General features: G+C 39.6%; 1 protein-coding gene across 2 annotated transcripts in view; it reads right to left on the minus strand.

The window, feature by feature from the left end:
* Window positions 1-21,200, minus strand: part of cntnap2a (contactin associated protein 2a) — a 385,507-nt gene that overhangs the window by 129,637 nt on the left and 234,670 nt on the right. For both annotated transcript variants that reach the window (XM_005912066.2, XM_005912065.2), the window contains exons 11-15: window positions 16,182-16,344; window positions 10,641-10,747; window positions 7,425-7,544; window positions 6,462-6,577; window positions 2,880-2,964 (exon numbers count right to left, since the gene is read on the minus strand). In XM_005912066.2, the coding sequence (XP_005912128.1) occupies window positions 2,880-2,964; window positions 6,462-6,577; window positions 7,425-7,544; window positions 10,641-10,747; window positions 16,182-16,344 (591 nt within the window). The remainder of the gene's footprint in view (window positions 1-2,879; window positions 2,965-6,461; window positions 6,578-7,424; window positions 7,545-10,640; window positions 10,748-16,181; window positions 16,345-21,200) is intronic.

The following is a 21,200-nucleotide window of genomic DNA, read 5'->3' on the forward strand; positions in this document are numbered from 1 at the left end:
ATCTAATACTAAATATACAAACTGTAAGATTTGCTGGGAACTGTAATGGGTTACTTCAAGGACACAAGCTGATGAAGGAGCAAAGGCACTAGAAAAACAAGGGAATGAAAATGCTTTGTAAGTTAAGGACAGCTGTGCAGCAACAACACACTATAGCAAAAACGCTTTATCTAAACTCCTTTGTAGGTGTGAGGGTGTGTATCAGAGGGAATTATGGATGTGTGTTTTTATCCATGTTTGCATCTACACAAAGGCTTGTTTGTGCGAGCCTTGCTCTATCGCTTGTTTACAGATTGTTTGCGGTGAAGGGAGTACTGATGATACTAAATCATTAGTGAAGGGCGCTAATTCTTATCTAAAAGCTGTGATTCTAACACTAATGGAAAAAGTGTTCAACGGTGTGAGTGAGAAGACCAGGGCAGAGAGGTAGGATGATGGGAAAAGTGGTTTTAAAGAGAGAGGGAGACAATACCGTGAGGTAAAAGTGGAGGTGAAGAATGAGAATGAGGCAAAAATGGAGACTTGAGATGTTAAATTGGTGGAGGGGGGAGAACAATGAGAGAATAGGGGAGATAAGAGTGAAGGAAGAGGGGAGAATAGATAGCTAGAAATTGATAAATGTGCATGCAGAAGATTATAGGGAGCAGTGGGGAGAGGGAAAATGACACTGAAGAAGGACCGAAGGAAAGAGAAGGAAAATATTGCTTTTCTCTATGTACTTGTGTGCGCGTGTTTCTTTGCGTGTTACTGTACACATCAGCATCGAGGTCCCCGATTATTGGATCTCCCAATCGTGCCATCGAGTGAGCGTTCGAGAGCGAGAAAGAATTTGTGGATGTTTGAGTGCGAGAGAGAGAGGTGATAAAAAATGATAAAAAGGACAGAATAGGTGCAGGAGGTGAGAAAGGGGTCAGGCAATTAGAACAATTACTGCCAAGGATTCAAATTAAGGGTGTCACTGGTGGCAGAATATAATTCCCATTTAACGGTTCGTTTAGCTCCAAAATGCCAACCCTAGTCTAATAGATGAGATCTGGATGGGAAAAAAGTGGAAGTGGAAGAGTAGCAAGTGTGTATAGTGATGCGTGCGTGTGTGCTTGTGGTTCACAGTGGAAATGCTGTTGACAGTGTAATTTGATGAAAGCTGACAGCTAATTTATGAAGCATATTTTTGGGTAAATGATTTTTCCTGGTCCTGCTTTCTCTGTCATTCTAGACTAGTAATTGGATTTCCCCTAACTTGCAAGGTACTGAATTAAGAGTAAACTAGTTACTGGCTGTCTGTGTGTGGCTGTGGCAGGGTATGTGTGTACACGCCACAGAGGGCTTGAGAGTTAAAAAGAAAAAGAGGAATTTTAACAAAGCATGGGTTTGTGTATGCGCGAGTATGCGGATACCATATTTGTAGATGGAGGTGCAATCTCAGAGAGGAGTGGAAGTTAATTGCAAAGTTTTGGTCTGCTGCACTAATACCCAACTATTACTAACCACCTTTTGCTTTATTCCCACTCAGTCAATCAAGGACCATGGACACAAATATACGCATCAACACACACACACACACACACACACACACACACACACACACACACACACACACACACACACACACACACACACACACACATCAAATGAACTCGCCATCCTCTACTCCTATCTCAGTCTCTTTCTGTCTTGTCTCACTTTAATTGCTAGGAGTGTCTTGTCTTTATGAAGCTATTCCCTAAGGTGGGTCATGGTGCGCAAATATAAATGTGTGTGTGTGTGTGTGTGTGTGTGTGTGTGTGTGTGTGTGTGTGTGTGTGTGTGTGCGCGTATGCATGATGTGTGTTAGGAAACAGAGGGAAATTCTAAATAGAAAGCTGTTCCGACAGCAAGCTTGTAATTCTTGTAGTAAAAAAATTAAAACAAACACAAATGCTCTGTGAACAATACCATGCACATCCACACACATGCATGAGGATGCACACACACACACGCACACGCACACACACAGACAAACACACAAACCCAGTGAGATATTAGACTAAACACAAACATGCCTCTGTCACCACCAGAGACAGCTGCACAGCTGTGAGCCCTCCTCTTGTTGCGTAGAGGCGTTTTAGCTGTTTAAGCCATTCACACATGGCTAAACTGAACCATAACACAAATCAAATGCATCTAATCCACGACAAACCTTAAACAACCGCCAGCCTAACTAATATAAACCAAACTGACACAAAACCCTACCAGGCCTTGCTCAGGCAAACCACAGCCAAACTGACTCAGTCCAAACAAATCGAATGCAAATGTGTGTAATCCAAGTTAATCTAGTCAGAATGAGCAAAGCCAGAACACAACTCATTTTCAGAGGTCTGCTTCAGTTGTATCGTGTGTAGTTCTGTTGGTGGCTAAAAACAAGGATGCAGGCAACGGTTCAAACATACACATGGGGAAAGCCAATGAAGGGTATCTTGCCATGGTGCTGGACAGCAACCAGTCACCAGAAAAGCTTTAAAGCTCCTTGGCATAAATACTGCAAATGTCTGGTATTCAGCCTGTGGGGTGGTAAACCATTTTTTAAAATATATTTGTAATTTCTGTTTTGGTGATGTTAGTAGAAAATCTGTAACAGGTCTATAATCAGATCTAGCAAAGGCCATGTCCTTAAATCCCCCATGATTTTGACACTCATAAAGAGCCCTAATAGAACAATCTTCAGTCTCCCATATGCAGAATCCTCAGACAGAAGCAGATGGGAAGACTGTGTTTTTATATGTTATGAATTTTCCATCAAAGGTTGACTATGTGGTGAAAACCAAACCTCCTATCTGTGTCAGCACTGTCTACCCATGTTTGAGTCAGCGGTGAATAAAGATGCCATCCTCAGCCTTTACCTGGAGTGTTGAGGAGTCTGGACATGCGACAGCTGTAGGCGATTTGCTGCTCACAGTATTCTGCACTGGTGGTGATGGCTGTCACCTGAAAACACAAGCAGGGATATGTATTTTCATTTTATCTTCTTCGACCAGACAGGCCCGTTTTATGTAAGAACAAATTACTGAGCTGTGAAACGAAAGAAAGCACACTCTAAAGTTGTTTTAATTTTTGCCTTCTGTGACTCCGAGAAGCTGAAAATGGAATAAGCGGCCACTACAAATTATGAAATAACGTAATTTGATGGATATGCTTCTCAAACCATGTAATGTCATAGTCATCCTGCAGTCTCTTCCCATTGGGGTTCCTTTAAACTTCACACACACAGTTTTCTTTTGACTGTGAGTGACAACTGCAATCTGTAATCACTCACCAGAAAGATTAAGATATTGACTCTTGAGTGTGAGAAGAGATTTAGGTAGTCTGAACTGTGTGTGGGTGAAGCACAGCAGGCAGGTGATGAGGGGATGATGATGGACACTTTTTTATGTTAGTATATCGCAGTATGTTTGAAAGACTGGCTGAATACGTGAAGTGCTGTAGCTCTGGCTGTCTTATACTGCGATCATAAAGTTAGTAACTTTGTCAAAACAGAAGAAAAACTGTGCTGCAGCATAAATGCTCACTGTGTTCTAAACCCAGGACCTCTGCTGTCAGTGCTTTGAAGCACCAGCTGCAGGAACAGCAGAGGCCGAGCGATAACAATCCTCTTAAAGAGGAACAAAATCCGCATTTGGAGGTTGGAAGTTACAGCTCTGTCAGTCAGAAGACCGTGGTTTGTCTCCCATTTTGGGGCTCAGTGTGTTTGTGTGACTTTGTTTTCACTTTCAATTTTTGCTTCGGTTTGTTTAGGAACCAAAAAAGTTTTAGAAGACAATTTGGCTTCATTTAAAGTATGACCCTTCACAGTATTAACCTGGCACATTGATATGATACTAACCCAGTCTTTTGATTGTCGAAAAGTAACAAGTTGGGAGCAGCTTTGAAAAAATATAAATAATACTCTGAGCTAAGAAATGCTTGAAATGTTACTGTAGTGAAAGACCATCCTGTGTGTGTGAGATCATTACAAAAACCATGCAGAAATTTCATTTCATTTCATTAGGTGGATCTGTTCAACTGCTGGCTAATGCAAACATCTAATCAGCCAGTCACATGGCAGCATCTCAGTGCATTTAGGTATGACATGATCAAGATGGCCTGCCGCCTTGTTGTTGGCAGAGGTGATCTTTGAAGTGACCACACTGTGTATCATTGCTGTCAAGACAGGAACTGTCTACAATTCTCATGGGCTCAGGAGTAGAGATGGACGATCCGATATTACGTATCGGTATCGGCCCGATACTAAGCTGTTGTTACAATTTATTTAATATTACTTTCTAGACCAGGATCCTTTTCTACGTAGCTGACGCTGGTAACTGTGCAGGGGCGGATCTAGCAAAGTTTAGCCAGGGGGGCCGATAGGGCATGAACAGGGAAAAGGGGGCACAAAGACATACTTTTCTTTCTTATTCTCATTTAAAATATCTAGCTTTTAATAAATAATTATCCAAATCTTACACCCATAGTTTTAATCTGATGTAAAATGTATAGAAGTCCATTACTGTACATAGTAATTATTAAGTCTAATATACCCTAGTAAGCTACAGTTCTTTTTCCTTTGGGAAGGTACAATCTGTGTAGTCTGCAATTCTGTTGAAGAAAGATGTTGAATCTATTTAATTATTCTTGAAAAATAATTGATTTCTGTGCATTTTTTTTCACACTGCATCAAATTAAAGTTAAGCATCATGAGGTGGAGGGTGGTTCCCTATTTTACAACCCTATTAGTTTGGTTGCTTACTCTTTAAAATACCAGAATAGGGAGGATGGTGTAGGTTAAGTTTACTAGGTTGATCAGAGAGACTGATATTGCTGAACTATGAAATATTTTCGGTGCATTGTATTTTTTGCATAGAATAGCTTTAGTGTTTGTTTTTTTTAACTTGAGTTTGAACTTATACAAAAAGCAGCAAGATATTAAAAAAACAGTTTTATTGATTAAAAAATACACTATATCGGATTCATATCGGTATCGGCAGATATCCAAATTTATGATATCGGTATCGGACATAAAAAAGTGGTATCGTGCCATCTCTACTCAGGAGTTGAACAAAAGAAAGCTGGGAAAACATTGCCTGCTGTGATGATTCTCAATTTCTGCTGTGACAGAAATTTTGACGGTAGTGCCAGAATGAACGACATAAAAGCAACTGCCTTGCAGTTAGGCTAGTAGTGGTATGATGATGCATGTTTTCTTGTCTAGTTTTGGGGTCTTAAGTACGTATGGTTGCCTAAGTGCTGCAGTGTCTAAGTGCCTATCTGAGTATTGTTGCTGACCATGCCTATCTATTTATGACCACAGTGTCTTCTAATGGCTGCTTCTAACAGTAAAACACACTATGTTACATAGCTCAAATCATCTCAATCTGGTGTCTGGTTCACTGTGCTCTAATGGCCTTCACAGATCTCAGTACAATAGAGCACCTTTGGGGTGTGATTGAAAGGGAAATTCACATCATGGATGTGCAGCCAAAATGCAGCAGCTTTGTGATGCTATCATGTCGATATGGACCAAAATCTCGGGAGAATGTTTCCAGCAACTTGTTAAATCTAAGACATGAAGAAATTAAGACAGTTTTTAAGGAAAATGGGGGTCGAATGTGACACTGGGATAGTATAACCAATGAAGTGTCCTTTTAGTTTTCAATTATCTTGCACTAATCACTGTATCTACTGATATGTAAAAACTCAAGCTATCCCAAATTCATGCTGCCTGTATGTTTACTTAACCAGAAATTACAGAGGCTGGGGAACACATTAGCTCTGGGAAAACTTCAATTTGCATACAACTCGAGGCACAGCTCCACAAGCACATTTAGTATTTGCCAAGAAAAAAATGATAAATGATTAGTTGCAATGATTGAACTATTCTGCACATATTCATTTAATAAATACAGTATTGTGCCATGGGAAAAGAGACGTGGCTTTATAACTGCTTCACTACTTTTTAATTCACGCACTGCATGCATAATGCTAATGCCAATTCAAGTCCATGTGACTTAGGCGTAGTCGGAAAAATAAAGGGCTTTTTTGTCAGCAAACAATAAGAAGACTGCTATCACAGAAGAAAATGCAGCTGCTTTCTCACAAGCAGAGGTCTCAGAGAAAACAGCCCAAAAATGAAACCCTATGGTCCTGTCAGCAACAGCAGAGTGTGTCGTGCACCATATTAGGCTTGCTTTTAAAGGGTGGGATAAAATCATCGAAAACAAAACAGATGTTAGCACGGTTCTCATTGTTCATAATATGTACTAAGGGAGAAGCCCAGAGCCTGAGGGCTACAATTCAAACAAATCCAAACCCTTTTTTCCATCTCATAATATATTCCTTTTCATTTTAAAAAAAAAAGATTTTTTGGCTTCTAAACCTAAGTATAATACTACTTTTGCCTTATTTGCAGACAAAACACTTTCTATGCTTAACGTGTTCAAGTGCATTACCTGGTCCATTGAGGCACTGTAGTTGACCTGTAACACGGTCCGTCTGTTTCTGCTGGAGCCTGTGACTATGGTTTTGGGAGGCAGGTTGTTCATCACTGTGGTCCATACTTTGTCCTCTATGAAAATAGACAAAACACATTCAAAATGAAAACAAGCAATAGCGCAATTTAAACCTAGGAGACGTATTAGATCGTTCGTTTAATTTTACACATGCAATCGATTCACACATGCAGACATAGCAACACATGAGTTGTGCAGTTTAGCTGTCATGGCAGTGAAGTTCTTTCGGTGTAATCTAAGTTACAGCTATGAGACTCCGGGGTTTAATAGACACTTCTGTCCTGTTATAGTACGAACCAGTCACTCACACAGCTCCTTGTTCATTCACACTGTCAGTCAGGGAATGTGTGTGTGTGTGTGGTTCAGGTTTCTGAGGTGTGTGTGTGCGGGAGAGAGAGAGAGAGAGCGTGAAACTCTTAACATTTCAGAGGTGTGTGTGAGTGCGCTATTCAGCGTGACTAAGGGGCCAGCCAGTGGAGTGCAGTGACATTTCATTAAAAGTCTCGCCTTTGCTCTGCCTCCATGCTCTGCTGTTCCAGACTATCTACTTATTCCACTGTGTGTGTGTGTGTTCATGGAAGTGTGCAGGTGTGTGTGACAGAAGAAGTGTCACACAGACCCTTAGAGCACTCCTAGAGTTGCATAACAGCTTCGTTGCGTATATGTTTGTGGCGTGTGTTTTGATGTGCATGTGCATCTCAGTATCTGTGTTTGCTGCTACTTCAGAAGTAAATGTCAGTTACTGTGAACATGTTGCCATGGAAACCACCGATATAACAGGTCAAGGCTGCTGCCTTCTGAGGTTAAGAACGCAAAGGGCTGCAGAGTTTATTTCCTTTCACAGGTCACTGGGGCTAGACTGTATGGAAGGCACACACGCAAACACACACTGGAGACACACACCTGTCATGTTGCAGTTAACTTTGAAGGGGCCAAGAGGTCCGCTGCCATCGGGGTCGATCCAGTAGGCATCGGAGGACTTGCCCAAATGCTTGTAGGCCTCACACGAAGGCTCATAGATCGCTGGAGCAGAGCAAGGGTGAAGAAAAATGAGAGCAAACATGAGCAGTTGAAGGAGGATGGGTATTAAAGGAAAAACACAAGAAAATCCAGCGCACTATACATCCCCTCCCCAAAATTAGGCTTACAATACAAGTCTGTGTTTGACACCTACTCAGTGTGACACCACGTCATGTTGAGATATACACTGACACTGGGGAACATCCATATTTAAGGGAGCACAACTGTTGAATGGATGACAGATGAGGAAACACTTTTTTCCTATTTATAAATCCTAACCAATGAGGCAAAAAAAATAAAAAATAAAAATAAAAAATGGTCGTGGGTGGTGGCAGTGTTAAGGCCTGGCTTTCCAGCAAAATCAGCAGTTGATTCCCCGTAAACAGAAAAGCGTTCATAGATTGGCAGTTTTTTCTTTTTTCTTTTTGCCCTGAGGCTGGTGTGAGAGAAGAGGCTACAGTAAGCCACTCAAAAATATACTATAGACAAATGCATTTCTGTTTTGTTATCTAATTCAGCAACTAAAGCTTCCAAATCCACGATGGACCTAAAATAGCAACTCAGTTTCCAAAGCTGCTTTCTTTTTCCCCCCCCTATTTTTATTTTCCCCTTCGTCCAAAAGGCAATTTCATATGGTTGCCTCGCTCACCACATTGTCTCTATTCAGTGCCTGTCAAGGAGCGGCGTCTTCTCCCTAACACTCGAGCAATCTAGCTGACAACATATTGATGTTGTGTTTGTGTTGACGTACACACAGACAGACAGGGACGCGGACAGCAGGAAGAATTACACATCAAAGCGAATTGCGAGCGTGACTTGAAGTGAAACTTTCTTGATTGAAGTGTGACTCCTCACAGGCTTAACAATGAGTTTAAAAAGAAAAAGAGCCTGCAATATGTTCATAGTTCTTTGTTAGTTTGCCTGCTATCAACTCCTTATTTCTGTCTGCAGTTTCTTTATTTTTCAGCCTTTTCTTTTCTATATGTTCTCCGACTACTTCATTGATCTCAGTTTTGCAGGGTGGTTTTCTGATTAGAGGAGACTCTTTTTGTTAACCACAACCAGTGTTGGGAGGATGTAACTGTACTGAGGAATCTCAAAGGATCAAGAGAAGTGTTGAGGTTGATGTTTCTGTTCTGGCTCAAAGCCATTGGCAAAGGCTGTAATACAATGGTAGTTTAATAGCCAGCATTTCTCCTAGGACTTCTTCAGTGTTATGTACCACAACAGAAAGATTCAATGTGGAACAGAGAAATTCAGAGAAATTTCTCCAGAGGGAACTTAATTAGAATATTTAGTAAGTCAATACAAAAATTATGTCTGCAAATATTTACCATCAGAGTGGAATACTAGCGGGATTTGGAAAGGAGCTTATGGCAGTATCAACATAAAAGCTGTAAATGCTGGTAACCCCTGTGCTTATTTTTTAATGACAAAAAAATACAGTCAAAGTATTTAATTGGCATGAACTAAAATGCAGTTTTCAAAACTGTATACTCTTTTCTTTTTAGTTATTAACCATTCAGTTATTGTTTTTATCTCAGAATATGGTTAAAACATATTTATTCTTCCATTAATTGACTATTACGTATCTAATCACTAAAGGATGGGACACTACTGCACACTCCTGGGTCTTTAATTGGTGACATGTTTTAAATCATTTCATGGCGTCAAATTACACCATTGTTTTGTTTCACTCTATTTATGCTGCCATCGTAGTCCAGAGGTTGAGTAATTCTGGTGGTCATAAGGTTTGCCCTGTACCCATGTGTGCTGTCTGAAGGTACCTCAGCTTCTTTGTGCATGTTGGGTTAATAAGGTGCTTAAATGTAGAATAAAGCACTGTATGAATGCATGCTTAAATGTGGTTGTTACTCTAAAGCACTTTGAGTGGTCAGTAAGACTGAAAAAGCACTATATAAATGCCCGTCCATTCCATTTCATCAACTTTGCCACCGACAAGCTCCACCAGAGAAACTATTTAGAGGTCCGTGACAAAGAAGCGGCTCTTTAAGGAAGTGAAAAGAGTTGCTCATTCACCCTCTCTCTCCACACTTTACTGGCAGGTCTCCAGATTTGCCTCACACCTTTATAGCCGGAAACCAGAGACCTTCATTTCTAGGTTACTACTGCCTTAGGCTGTCTCTTATTACTCCTAACTAATCCTTGACAAATTTTTTCAGAGGGCATGCGTGAAGTCAGCACCTTGTTTACTCATTTGTTTCTTTCATGTATCATCACCAGCAGCTGTTATTTTGGCACATATGCAGCACAATGCATCGCAGAGCACTATGTGGTTGCATAGCGTTTCCATATAGCCCCAGAAACTCAGAAGTGTATGTGATACAGTAAGTATATAGTAAATAGGGATGCAATTTTGGACACAGATTCACACATATAGAGAGATGCAGTCGTACAAAGACATTTCTCGATGTGCATCTTGCTTCATCTGTTTCTGTATTTTTTATGATCTATTCATTATTACCTACTTAGACCAACTCCGCAGTGCCTAAATTTGAAAAATGTCTTTTTCACTCACTTTATTCCTCTGGCTTTCTCACACTTCCATTATATTAAATCTGCTCTTTTAGATTTATTTCCAGAACTTTACTTATCTGCCTTCTCTTAAAAGAGAACAGTCTTTGAGGCTTATGGGAGGAGGGATGGCATTCTCAAATTGTTAAGCATTTAAAAAAAAAATCCCGCTTTGCTCTCTCCGACTCTGTTCTCTTTGTGTTGTGGGGCTTTTTGGGTCGTATTCCTTTTTCTCTGTCGGAACAAAACACACAGTGTCGTCAGAAAAGCCTGATTCCCATGAATACTTCAAAAGTTCATCTGTCTCTCTAATGAGAATTGTGGCTTTGAGCTGAAAAAAACCCAACAAACAGCTTAATCACTCAAATTCGAATGGAGGAAGGCTAAACCAAACACACAGACGCACACAGACGCACACACACAGGCAGAGCAGAGCGGCCTAAAGTGTTGTTCCACGGACGGGAACACAAAGAAACAAAAAATGCATAGAACAAACAACTGTACACACACACACACACACACACACACACACACACACACACACACACACACACACACACTTACATGTATGACATGTTGCTCCAGTGTATCCAGTTCCATCACAAGTACAGCTGAAGCTGTCCCAGGTCTGTTTACACCGACCACCATGTTCACAATGATTGGGCATACATCTAGAGAGAGGAGGACAGCAATAGCACTTTTACAGGAAATGTTTTCAACACTTGTTGCTTTAAAAACTTGCTTTATAAATAAATACACTACCATTCAATGATCAATATCTGTCACTCAGAAGAGTTCTTATTTTGAAAGGAAAGCACATCGATTTTTATAGATACTTTTTAATGATAGCACCCATCCAACAGCACATTTTGTTACTTAATGCAATTTATCACGGTAAAAAACTTATTGATCAGAAAACAATAAAAGCTTCAACAAAAGCTTTTCTAACTACAAACATTTTTGTACCATGAGTCAGCGTGTGAATGTTAGAAAGTGTGTGCTATCGATAAAACCACTGTATGAACCGTTCTGTGATTAGCTGAACGGGGCTTGAGCCAGAAAGCGCTTTGAGTGCTCAACTGAGTAGAAAAGCGCCATGTAAGTGCCAGACCATTTATCAAATCTTTTCTCAAAATGACCCAAACTCACCAGAGTATTTTTGTTCTCCAAAACAAAAGATATCCCATTCTGATTCTTAGTTCTGTTCCCAGCTTTAATTGAACTTAACTATAAAAGAAGAAAAAAAGAAGTTGTTCTAATGCGCAGCTGAGCAATGGGACAAATACACTAGAGTCTCTGACTTGGAAACAGATCTCTTACAGAGTCATATGGTGCTAGGTTGTGAAGAGAGGAGTGGATTATTTTCTTAAAACAAACAAACAAACAAAAAAATTTCTTTGCTTTTTGTTTTGGCAATTTGCTCCTTTTCATAGAACAACAGAATATTCTGGGCTATGGTAATATGACGAATTAACAATTTAATGTGACAAACTTGCGTATGCCCATATAGACATCTGATTAAAAACTTTTTTTATAACAGATGATCTAAATTTTGTGATAAACAATGTTAAGGTGCAATATATCTAACTTGTTGCAAAGGAAAGGAAATACATTAAAAGGTGATTACTTGTAGGTTACATGAACTGTGACCACATTGAGATTTTCTTTAGAAGTCCATTACTATAGGTAGCTACTATCTAAAGAAATACAGGACTGACAGAGTGGCATCCCTATTCATCTGAGACAGAAGTCTTACAATATAATAATAAAAGAATGTGATTCTATGAGTTGAGATTAATGTAAGTTTTATGATTTCACTGACCCGAGGCCCTTGAAAACTACCACACATACCTTTGCAGGCAAAGGATACTAAATATTTATGCTGTAAAAAAGCTGATTCAAAAGGACAAAACCAGTGATAAGATCTAAACCATTCCAACATATCAGTCAGCATGATGATAATTTCTAATAATTTAAAATAGAACTCGGCAAAGAACCTTCGTTCTTTGAATTTCCACATATTTTCTCCCTGTTTGGACTCTTTTCATAACCAATGATGTCGCTATTAGCTTGATAGGTTCAATGAATCTGTCAACATTTCTATTCAAGGTGTTCACAAGAACAAAAGAAAGAAAGTAATGCCTTCACTTGATACCTCCCCACCCCCACAGCAATACTTGTGCCAAGACACCCAGTCAGTGAAAGAAAATGCAGGATCTACTGGTGACCTTGGCTAACTGTAAACAATCAGGAATAACTCAGTTTTAATCGGACCATGTGCGACTAAATAAAGTGAGACTGTCAGTGACTACTGAAGTGTGTGTCTGCCTATACTAAAATGAAACATCATTGATTATTGAGTGCACGAGGCGACAGACCTGCTAATGATGCTGAATCTCAGTGTTCCATCTTAGGTTTCTTAACATAAAGCATATTGTTATTGTTAAAATTTAGTCTCTATATTCATGCAGAGATGGAAGTAAACAGAGTGTGAACACAGCACTGAGCACACAGCAGTTAAGACATCACAGTTTTTCTTGTTAAAATTTGAATACCAACCCAAATCCCGAGCACATCAAAGTTCTGTGGTTTGATCTGCCTGCAGGCCTGTGGGGATGGATCCCGAGGCACGGGAGGCTTAAAGCGGGGTTTTCCACACACACAGTCACGTATGAGTTATGCGATTAGAATTTTTAAGTCTGCTTACTTGAATGTAATAAAATGGTGTTAGCAGGAAAGCGAGCTGGAGGACAAACAAACACTGACTCGTAAAAGCTGCAGGGGTCCTTTAAAATTCTGAGTCCTTCTCCAGCCTCACTGGCAGTCGGGCAGTTAAGCAGCACAAATATTCCACCTCTGGAGCTAGACATGATGATTACTGCTGTTGTGCACACAATACTGATGAAAGTGACATACTACTTTGGCCTTGTTCACATAACATAGGATAGCTTCACTGACAGCAGAGGGGGTTATAATTGTGGCCATCTTTGGATTTCTTTGTACATTTGGACTCAGTGTACTTGGAAAACGAAGGGGACAGCATGTGCTGTAAAAAAATGAAATAAATAAAATAAATAAAAATCCTGCCTGTCTGCTAGGCTACAAAATAAGACAAGCATTTGGCTATGTACAAAATCGACCCTGTGGCAGTCTAAAAGCTGTGAAAAACAAACTTTCTAGTGTGACACTAGATTGCACAGCACATTTTTAATGCAAGTAACGCATCTGGAGTGCAGAATGACTCAAATTCCCTGAAATGTTTCTGTCAGCGCATTTCGGGCAGTTTGTCCAAGTAGAGTTAACTTCAAGTTAACGAGCTTACTGTGCTAACGCTTTGACGCCGTGCAGCCCCATGCACAGTTAATTTCCTTTCACTGCTCAGCTCTCACACAGTGGCTCAGCTATGCTCCAATCCCTCCATATTGTGGCCAGTCACATGTGAGGATATAGGATAATATCATTATGTGAAAAACAGAGGGAGAGACGCGACAGTCAAGTGCAGCGTGCGTCTGTCCTCTCAGCAAGTGAGTGAGACAGTAGACAGTGGTGAGGAGGGCTGTGCGAGTGCAAACGAAGCAGCATCTGGCTTTTTTGTCTCGGTCTCGACTTTGTCTTTGTCTTGACTCAGTCTGTCTTGGTCTTGGTCTTGTCTTGACTACAAGTCTATTCATCAGTGGTGCAGAGGGTATGTTGATGATGAAAGCACTAGCATTAGCGCTAATCTTTTCTGCAAGGCTCCAAAAAGAAATAAATAAATAAATCCATGATTCAATTCCAGTTACATCTTTGCAGCATGCTTCTTGTTATGGATAATGCAACATTGTTCTGTTAATTTTCAAGACATTTCCCTAATGTTCCTACTTAATCTAGGCGTTTCCAATCCAGAGGTAATGTTAGTCATTTTTTAAAAAGGTTTGTAGTGGTGTAACATACCGACAAAGGTTAGGTAGATTTGACCTATTTGTGTTGTGCTTGAGTACAAATATAGAGTAGATCGCACCTAACAAATTGTGTACTAATTAGGGTTAGGGTTAATTGTTACATCAATTTCATTGAGTATATTTTTAAAAGTTTGTTTTTACAGTGTAACAAGGTTCAGATAAAGGGCCTTTCACAGAGGGTTGCAATTGACAATCACAAAAGACATTATGCTCAGCAAGCTGTGATCACTCAAGTATACTAACTATATATGCGGCTTTTTTTTTCCTGAAAAAAAAAAAGACATTTCGGCAAATTTATGAGCGTGTGTGGTTTTATGTGCCTCTGCACTCATTGCCTCGGCAGTATTACAGAACAACAGTGACATTGTGGGAATTTGCATGGGCATAGCTATGTGTCCACCTGAGAGTGTGTCTGTTAGGTTGTGTGTAGTTTCTGTTTCTTCCACTATCTCACCCTAAACACAATCTCACAGTGGAACGGCATTGATCAAAGGGAGGTCAGACAGGGCTATTGAACTGCCTTCAAAGACATTCTGATTAGTTAGATGGTAACAGTGCACCCATTCATCTTCCATGGCAGAACAAGGCCCACCTCAAGTACTGCAGGGCTTATACGAAACATTTGAAGTAATAGACTTGGGCAATACTGGGAGCACAGAGAGTAGGATAGTTTCATTAAATTTGGAAACTTCTGTGTTAGTTCATGTCCAAAATAAAGTTTTTTGGCCATGGACAGTTTTTTTTTCCTCCACCTGTGAAGGCAGAAGTTTTCTGGAGAACTGTCAGCACATCTGCTATTGCATTTTCAATATGCAGCAGCAGGAAGCCAACTTCCAGTGGTCTGTAACACTCTCGGTCACTCATCTTTGTGATCGTTTCCTCCGTACAGTATAGTGTACGTCACATAGAGGCAGTTGCACAGAATTGCACAAAATAAACAGCATCAGTATTCTGTTGAAGTGAAATTGTAACAATGGTGAGTAACATTTGATCAAATTAAAACATCATAATAACGCAGTCTTCTGGCTGACTCAGTCAATTAGCACCTCTAAATTGGGCATTTGATTGCACAGCACAATGCAAAACAGAGTCAAACAGAGTCAAAATGCACATTTTGACTTTGTAAGCATTTTACTGGATGACATTTCAAATCAAAATTATTATTATCATTCATATTAGGTATGACACATACTGTGACATACTCTGCCCCTCCTCCTGACCCCCTCCAGGTACACTGTAAGAATAAACACAATATGAACAAATACAATACGTTTCATTCATTATTGGAGGAGAGTAGGGCACAAAAAGGATTTTTTGACTAGAGTTATAAACTAGGTGGCCTAAACTGCCACAAACACTTTAATAGAAACATTATCTGAAAATGCAAATGCCAATGACAACACTGACTTAAACAAGATTTTCTGATGAGTCTGCCTGTGTAAGTGTGTGCCCAAGCAGTCGTCTGAACTCAAGATTCCCAGCCAGTCAGACCACTTGTGGCGAACCTAAATTGATCACAATCAAGTACGGGTACTTGGTGTCTTCTTCACTCACCAAGGATATCGATGAAGGTCATTGACAAACCTCACCTGAAGACAAATCACTAAATAATACGTGACTAACACCACCGGGATTAAACGTGTCCTCAAAGTTTAAATGGTTTTGCACACAGGCATCAATGCAGGCAAATGTTGCATGGGTGACTGCATGTATGGCAAATCCATTCCAATGTGTTTGTCTAGTCCATGACAAGAAAATAAATTGAAATGTCAACAAGTTTAATGAATGCTTACAGTGAGCCAACATTGGGAGGTGCTGTGCAGAATTTCCATGTCTGGTATCCTTGGCAATAAAACCGAACTGCATGGCTCATTTTTGATGTTTGATTAAGATTGTTCAATGTTTTCCACTGATAAAATACACACCTCCTTGCACTGTAATTTTCCCCATCAACTATATCTGACAAGCAGATAGGAGACAGCAATACGCTCACATACTTGTTGATTCAAACAGACAAGTGGATGTTTGTGCTATAAGTCTCTGGATCGAAATTCAAAGACTCCACATGGCGCTCTTGTCTAGTATATGATTCTTCCTATTTAAAACCAGTTGATTTATATCAATCATTGCTTTTGTCCTCTGCCCATGCCTGACCCACTCTTACCTGTCTATGATTGCACACATGTCCAGGCTGACATTCTCAAAAGCTCCCACAGTGCCTTTCTCCACAGCATGTAGATCAGCAGGTTGGTCATCAACTAAGACTGCTTGCATGCAGCCTTGAAACGAACGCTGGGTTGGTGGAAACAGTGTTTGCAGAAAATAACCTGGAACCCATACAAGAAACAAACAAAAGAAAAGAAAGTAAAACATTGTTACATAAAAAAATGGCAATTTTCTGCTGACAATTACAGATAGTTGGAAGTGGAAAAAATGCTGTAACTATTTTTGAGAAGGAACAGAAACAAAGGGATGCATAAAAGCTTGTTTTAATAGTGAAATGAAAGAAGTGGGAGATTGAAAGAATCCTATTATGCTCTCCCTGCAATCTCACGATTTAAAACACACCATGAAAAGAAGACAGTGACATTATCCTTGATGAGCAACAACACACCTGGCCAGTGAATGGTTATTGTCCCCTTTTTTAAAACCATGAACCTTCATCACTTGTCTTGTTTTAGAGCTTATCCGCAAGGCCCATTAGACTTAATGCTGGTGCTAAGACTGCAGTAGGCTAGAGGACATACAGATTTTACTCTATACTGTACGTTTATGAGGTACAGGAGTCAATGGCCCGTCCAGAGGTTTCACTGGGCCTTGACTGAAGAGGGGACAAGGCTAGGACAAAACTATATACCTGTGTGTATTTTTTGAACATTCTTTATCTTTTACAAAACTTCACTGATATATGACAGGTTTACATGTACTCTACATGCATGTCTTCTACATGTTTAAATCTGCCTCCGTGCTTTGTGTATAATAGTTGCACAGCATACAGTATAGGAGTGTAAATCTACAGAGCACAGGCAGTCCAACAGCACACGGGTCACTCATAAAACACAACCGCTCAATGACATCTCCATCATCGTGATGATATAAGCTGTCACACTCTCCAGCATGCCTATCAGCTTCAAGGCCAAAGCATCAAAGAGACTTATTATACAAGGCGTGTGCACTGGGTGTGTGTGTGTGTATGTGTGTGTATACATCGACATAATTGTAGTTTATGTCCCTGACACAAAGCATATAAAACAGTAGAAAGTAAACAGTATGTATGAGGGTATGTGTGTGCACGTTTGCTGGATTCATCCTGTTCTTCACATCTTTTGATTTTCATCTCCTCCTTCCAAAAAGTTTCTCCTGTCATCCTTGCCATCTGTCTCTTTTCCTGCCACACCTGCCTGGTGTTTTTTTGTTTTTTTGTTTTTTTCCAGGGAGAAACACAGAGAGAGAGAGAAAGACAGAGAGGGAGACAGAAAAGGAAGAGAAGATGGGAAACAGAGCAGACTGCAGCTGGCTGGCAGCACTTTGTGTCCTGTGGATAGCTTATAAATGCAAAGGAAATCCAGCTATCCTGACAGTTTGGCAGAATGAGTGGCACCATGCATGAAGCTATGGGTGGATGTATGTATGTTGCTCGGCCATGAAAGCCAGCGGGAGGTTTGTTTCTCTGCTTCTCTTTTCAAGCCACCAACTGAGTGGTTTTTGCAATTAAAGTTCAACACTATATCCGATTAGTTTATTAGGTGTCACTTTATAATTTACTCTTTTGATGCAAAAATACATTTTTAAGAGCAATAATTGAAATGCACCTGTATTTCTACTAAAACCGGCATGCTTCAGGTGACAGCTGACTTTGGATTAAAAGTTAATCATCAATCAGCAAACAAAAGCAAAAATCTGATATCTAGAAAAAGCTAAATGAATCCAAACATCTGCAAATCACTATTTAAAAGACAAAGGTGATCATTTATCTATATGAATGAGCACTATAAATGCTCCTTTTACCATATTGCATATTAAATGATTTATAGATGGATAAATAAGACTCAGAGAGTATGTAGATTTTGCAGTAGCAGAGTTTTAAATAGATTTAAAGTACAGCATTTTATTTTATTATTACTCTAAAGCAATGACCAGACATAACCAATGTTAATATATAGTTACAATTCTGTTTTAGTCTGCCTCCCTGGGAACATTTTTATTTCCCCAAGAAGCTTCAAGAAAATAAATTTTTTATGATTTTAAAATATGTATCACTGTATGAATGTAATGCAGATATACTCACACAAAGTTCAAGATTCAGACCGCTGTTAGTAGAAAGTCCATCAAAGACAAAACAATTGCTGGAAGCAAAGCAAATGCATCACCATACCTCAATCGATCTTCTAATCTAAATTCTAGATAAGAATAAGCAATACTTATTTCTCCCTAATTTCAATGTCATTCTTTGCTTTAATTTGCAGTATTACTACAAACAGAAGAACTCTGTTTCTTATAACCATTCAGAATGTGGAACAACAGCAATAACCCCCTGCAGTCTTGTTGGCACACTATCACAATCCCCCTGTTGGGCCTAAAGAGCTCGTCTTACAATACACACTGGAAAGACCAGCACCAGCTTTCTTCTACCTGTGCACGGCTGGCTCCCAGGCTATGTTTCCAAATCCCATTACATTTAGAGGTATGTGTCTGCTTCCGGAGGAGGTAGGTTGGAAATCTGCCAATATGCTCAGAGGTAAATTATTAAACAAATATTCCAAGGATGTAACTCTAGAATATATTCAGAAGAGACAAGAACTATTGCCAAACACAATATGTAATTTCACACAAAACCAAGAATGCACTCCCGGAAAGGAAAATGCTTATCTCCTGACCACCTGCTGCAGTTTGTCCCTCAGCAATTTACCCTAAGTGTCCAAAAAAGTCCTCAGAGCACTCTCAAACAAACATAACTCGCATTAATATCAAACAAAACTCATGTCAATAAAATCATTTGGCACCTTAGCTGATATGCACGTAAACAGAACTGTTTGCACTTACACAAAATGACACAAGATGCACATACAGCACGTAGACTGCACTTTGATAAATGTGGTTGCCAGAGTGTCATGTCTTATTCATCACAAGCCTTAGGATGTAAAGGTAGGATGTAAAAGGAACGGCATGCAAGATGCATGGCTGAAAATGTGCTATTCATTACAAGTTACCACAAGAACTTAAGATGCTAAAATGACCAAAAGAAAGCACTGGAGGGCTACAATGCTGTGTTTCAAGAAGGTCAAAAAATATACTGTGTCATAGTGTACAGTCTATGTGTAGTAATGGGAAAGCAACTGTAGGACTTTTGTCATGATGAGTCATTTATTCACAAATAGAAAATGTGAAAGAAGCCATTCTATCATTTCCAAAATGATGAAAAGAAGCAATGAGCTATGAAAAGCTGTGACAATATTTGGAACCACTCAGTATTATCAAATGTATAAGAAAGTCAAGATTTCAACACTACAATAGGAAACACTACATACTCCTTTCCGCCCCCACCTACAGACAGTTATCAAATGCTAGAAAGCTTCAGAGTGGAACGTCCCATAATTGACTGCTCTCTCATTAGTGTATCAATTTTTTCCCCTCTTCCTGAATAGAAAATATGACTTTGTGTCTCCGTGTATGTGCACTTATGTGTGATTGTGTGTGTCTCCCTGTCGTGCCTCTTGAGAAATTCAATTTATGGATGTCTTCTGCCAGTCACTTACTAATTTCTCTAAGCGTAGCGTCATGAGTGAAAAACTACTCTCCGTAAAATGGGCTTTGGGTTCAGGAGACTGCTTCTAAAAGCAGGTGCTCAATGGACAGAGGAGTGGAGATGAGAGGAGCAGGAGAGGAGTCCAGCGGGAGGCAAAGGAAGGGGTTAAAGCAAATGAAATAATGAGAAAAATGAAGACATAAGGTAGGGAGGAAATTTGAAGGAGCAAAACAGAAAGAAACCTGAAAAGAATAGAATGAAGAAAGAGGGAAGAGTAAAGGGCACGTTCAAAGGCTCAAAGCCTAGGTCTTTCTTGCCACTGACATCCTCAGCATAATATCTTATAACCTGGCAACCTTGGGAGAGGTTCCAAGAGAATTTTAATGGCACAGAAATTAAATGGCAGGACTATTACATCACAAGGAAAATGTTGAATGGCTGCAGAACTCAGAGATTTGCACTGTCAATTATTACATAATTTCAGAGGAAGCAAAGTGGTCTTATTTTAGCTCTTATTAACTGACACGCAAAAACTGCACATTCTAGACAATATATATAAAAAAAGGAAATAAGGAAGAATATTCAATAAAGGGAAATATTATGTACTCAATTTGCATAGCCTTTAAACTCCTTGGGAATAGTACCTCATTTGCATAATGTCCCATCATAGCCAAAATCAAATCAAATAAAAATGCATTAAAAGTTACCAGTGATTTAAACTGGGTAATTTATTTATTTAATAAAAGCATGAAATAGCAAATATTTCATGTCAATATGCATGCCTTCATATAACATATGAATAACATTAATTTTAATGTTAAAAGCATTGAAAGACTGTGTTATGCAAAAGAAAAAAAACAGTCTTGTTCATATAAGCCAATTCTACGCACGCACACACACACACACACACACACACACACACACACACACACACACACACACTTTGCTGCGATTTGATTAAATACAGACTGACATTTATATGCCGTATTTGTGTGTGTGTGGGTCTAAGTAAAGCATGTAAAACATGTGTTCTCAGACTTAGTATTAGTCATACCGTATGTACATCCTTACTTATTAGTGACAGTCACGCCTCAATAAAACCCTAATTGGTGCTAATGTGCTTTAATGTAGCAGTTGTGGCAGAAATAAAACTATAACTGAAGATTATAAGAGGCAGATAGTCACACCCACTTTCCTCTAACTCCCTAGCAAAGTTAAGGTGCTATGCTATCAAAGTGAATGGAATAGTTAATCTAGACCAGTGGAGTCCAAATCCAGGCCTCGAGGACCAGTGTCCTGCAGGTTGTAGATGTGTCCTTGATCCATCACAGCTGATTTAAATGTCTAAATTACCTCCTCAACATGTCTTGGGCTGTGTCCCAATTCAGGGTCTGCACGCTGAAGGCTAGACCGTCCCATTTCACAAGCCTCTCACTT

Source organism: Haplochromis burtoni, unplaced genomic scaffold (genome assembly GCF_018398535.1).
Source record: "Haplochromis burtoni strain Fernald_Lab_line unplaced genomic scaffold, NCSU_Asbu1 Contig_1, whole genome shotgun sequence".
NCBI classification, from domain to species: domain Eukaryota; kingdom Metazoa; phylum Chordata; class Actinopteri; order Cichliformes; family Cichlidae; genus Haplochromis; species Haplochromis burtoni.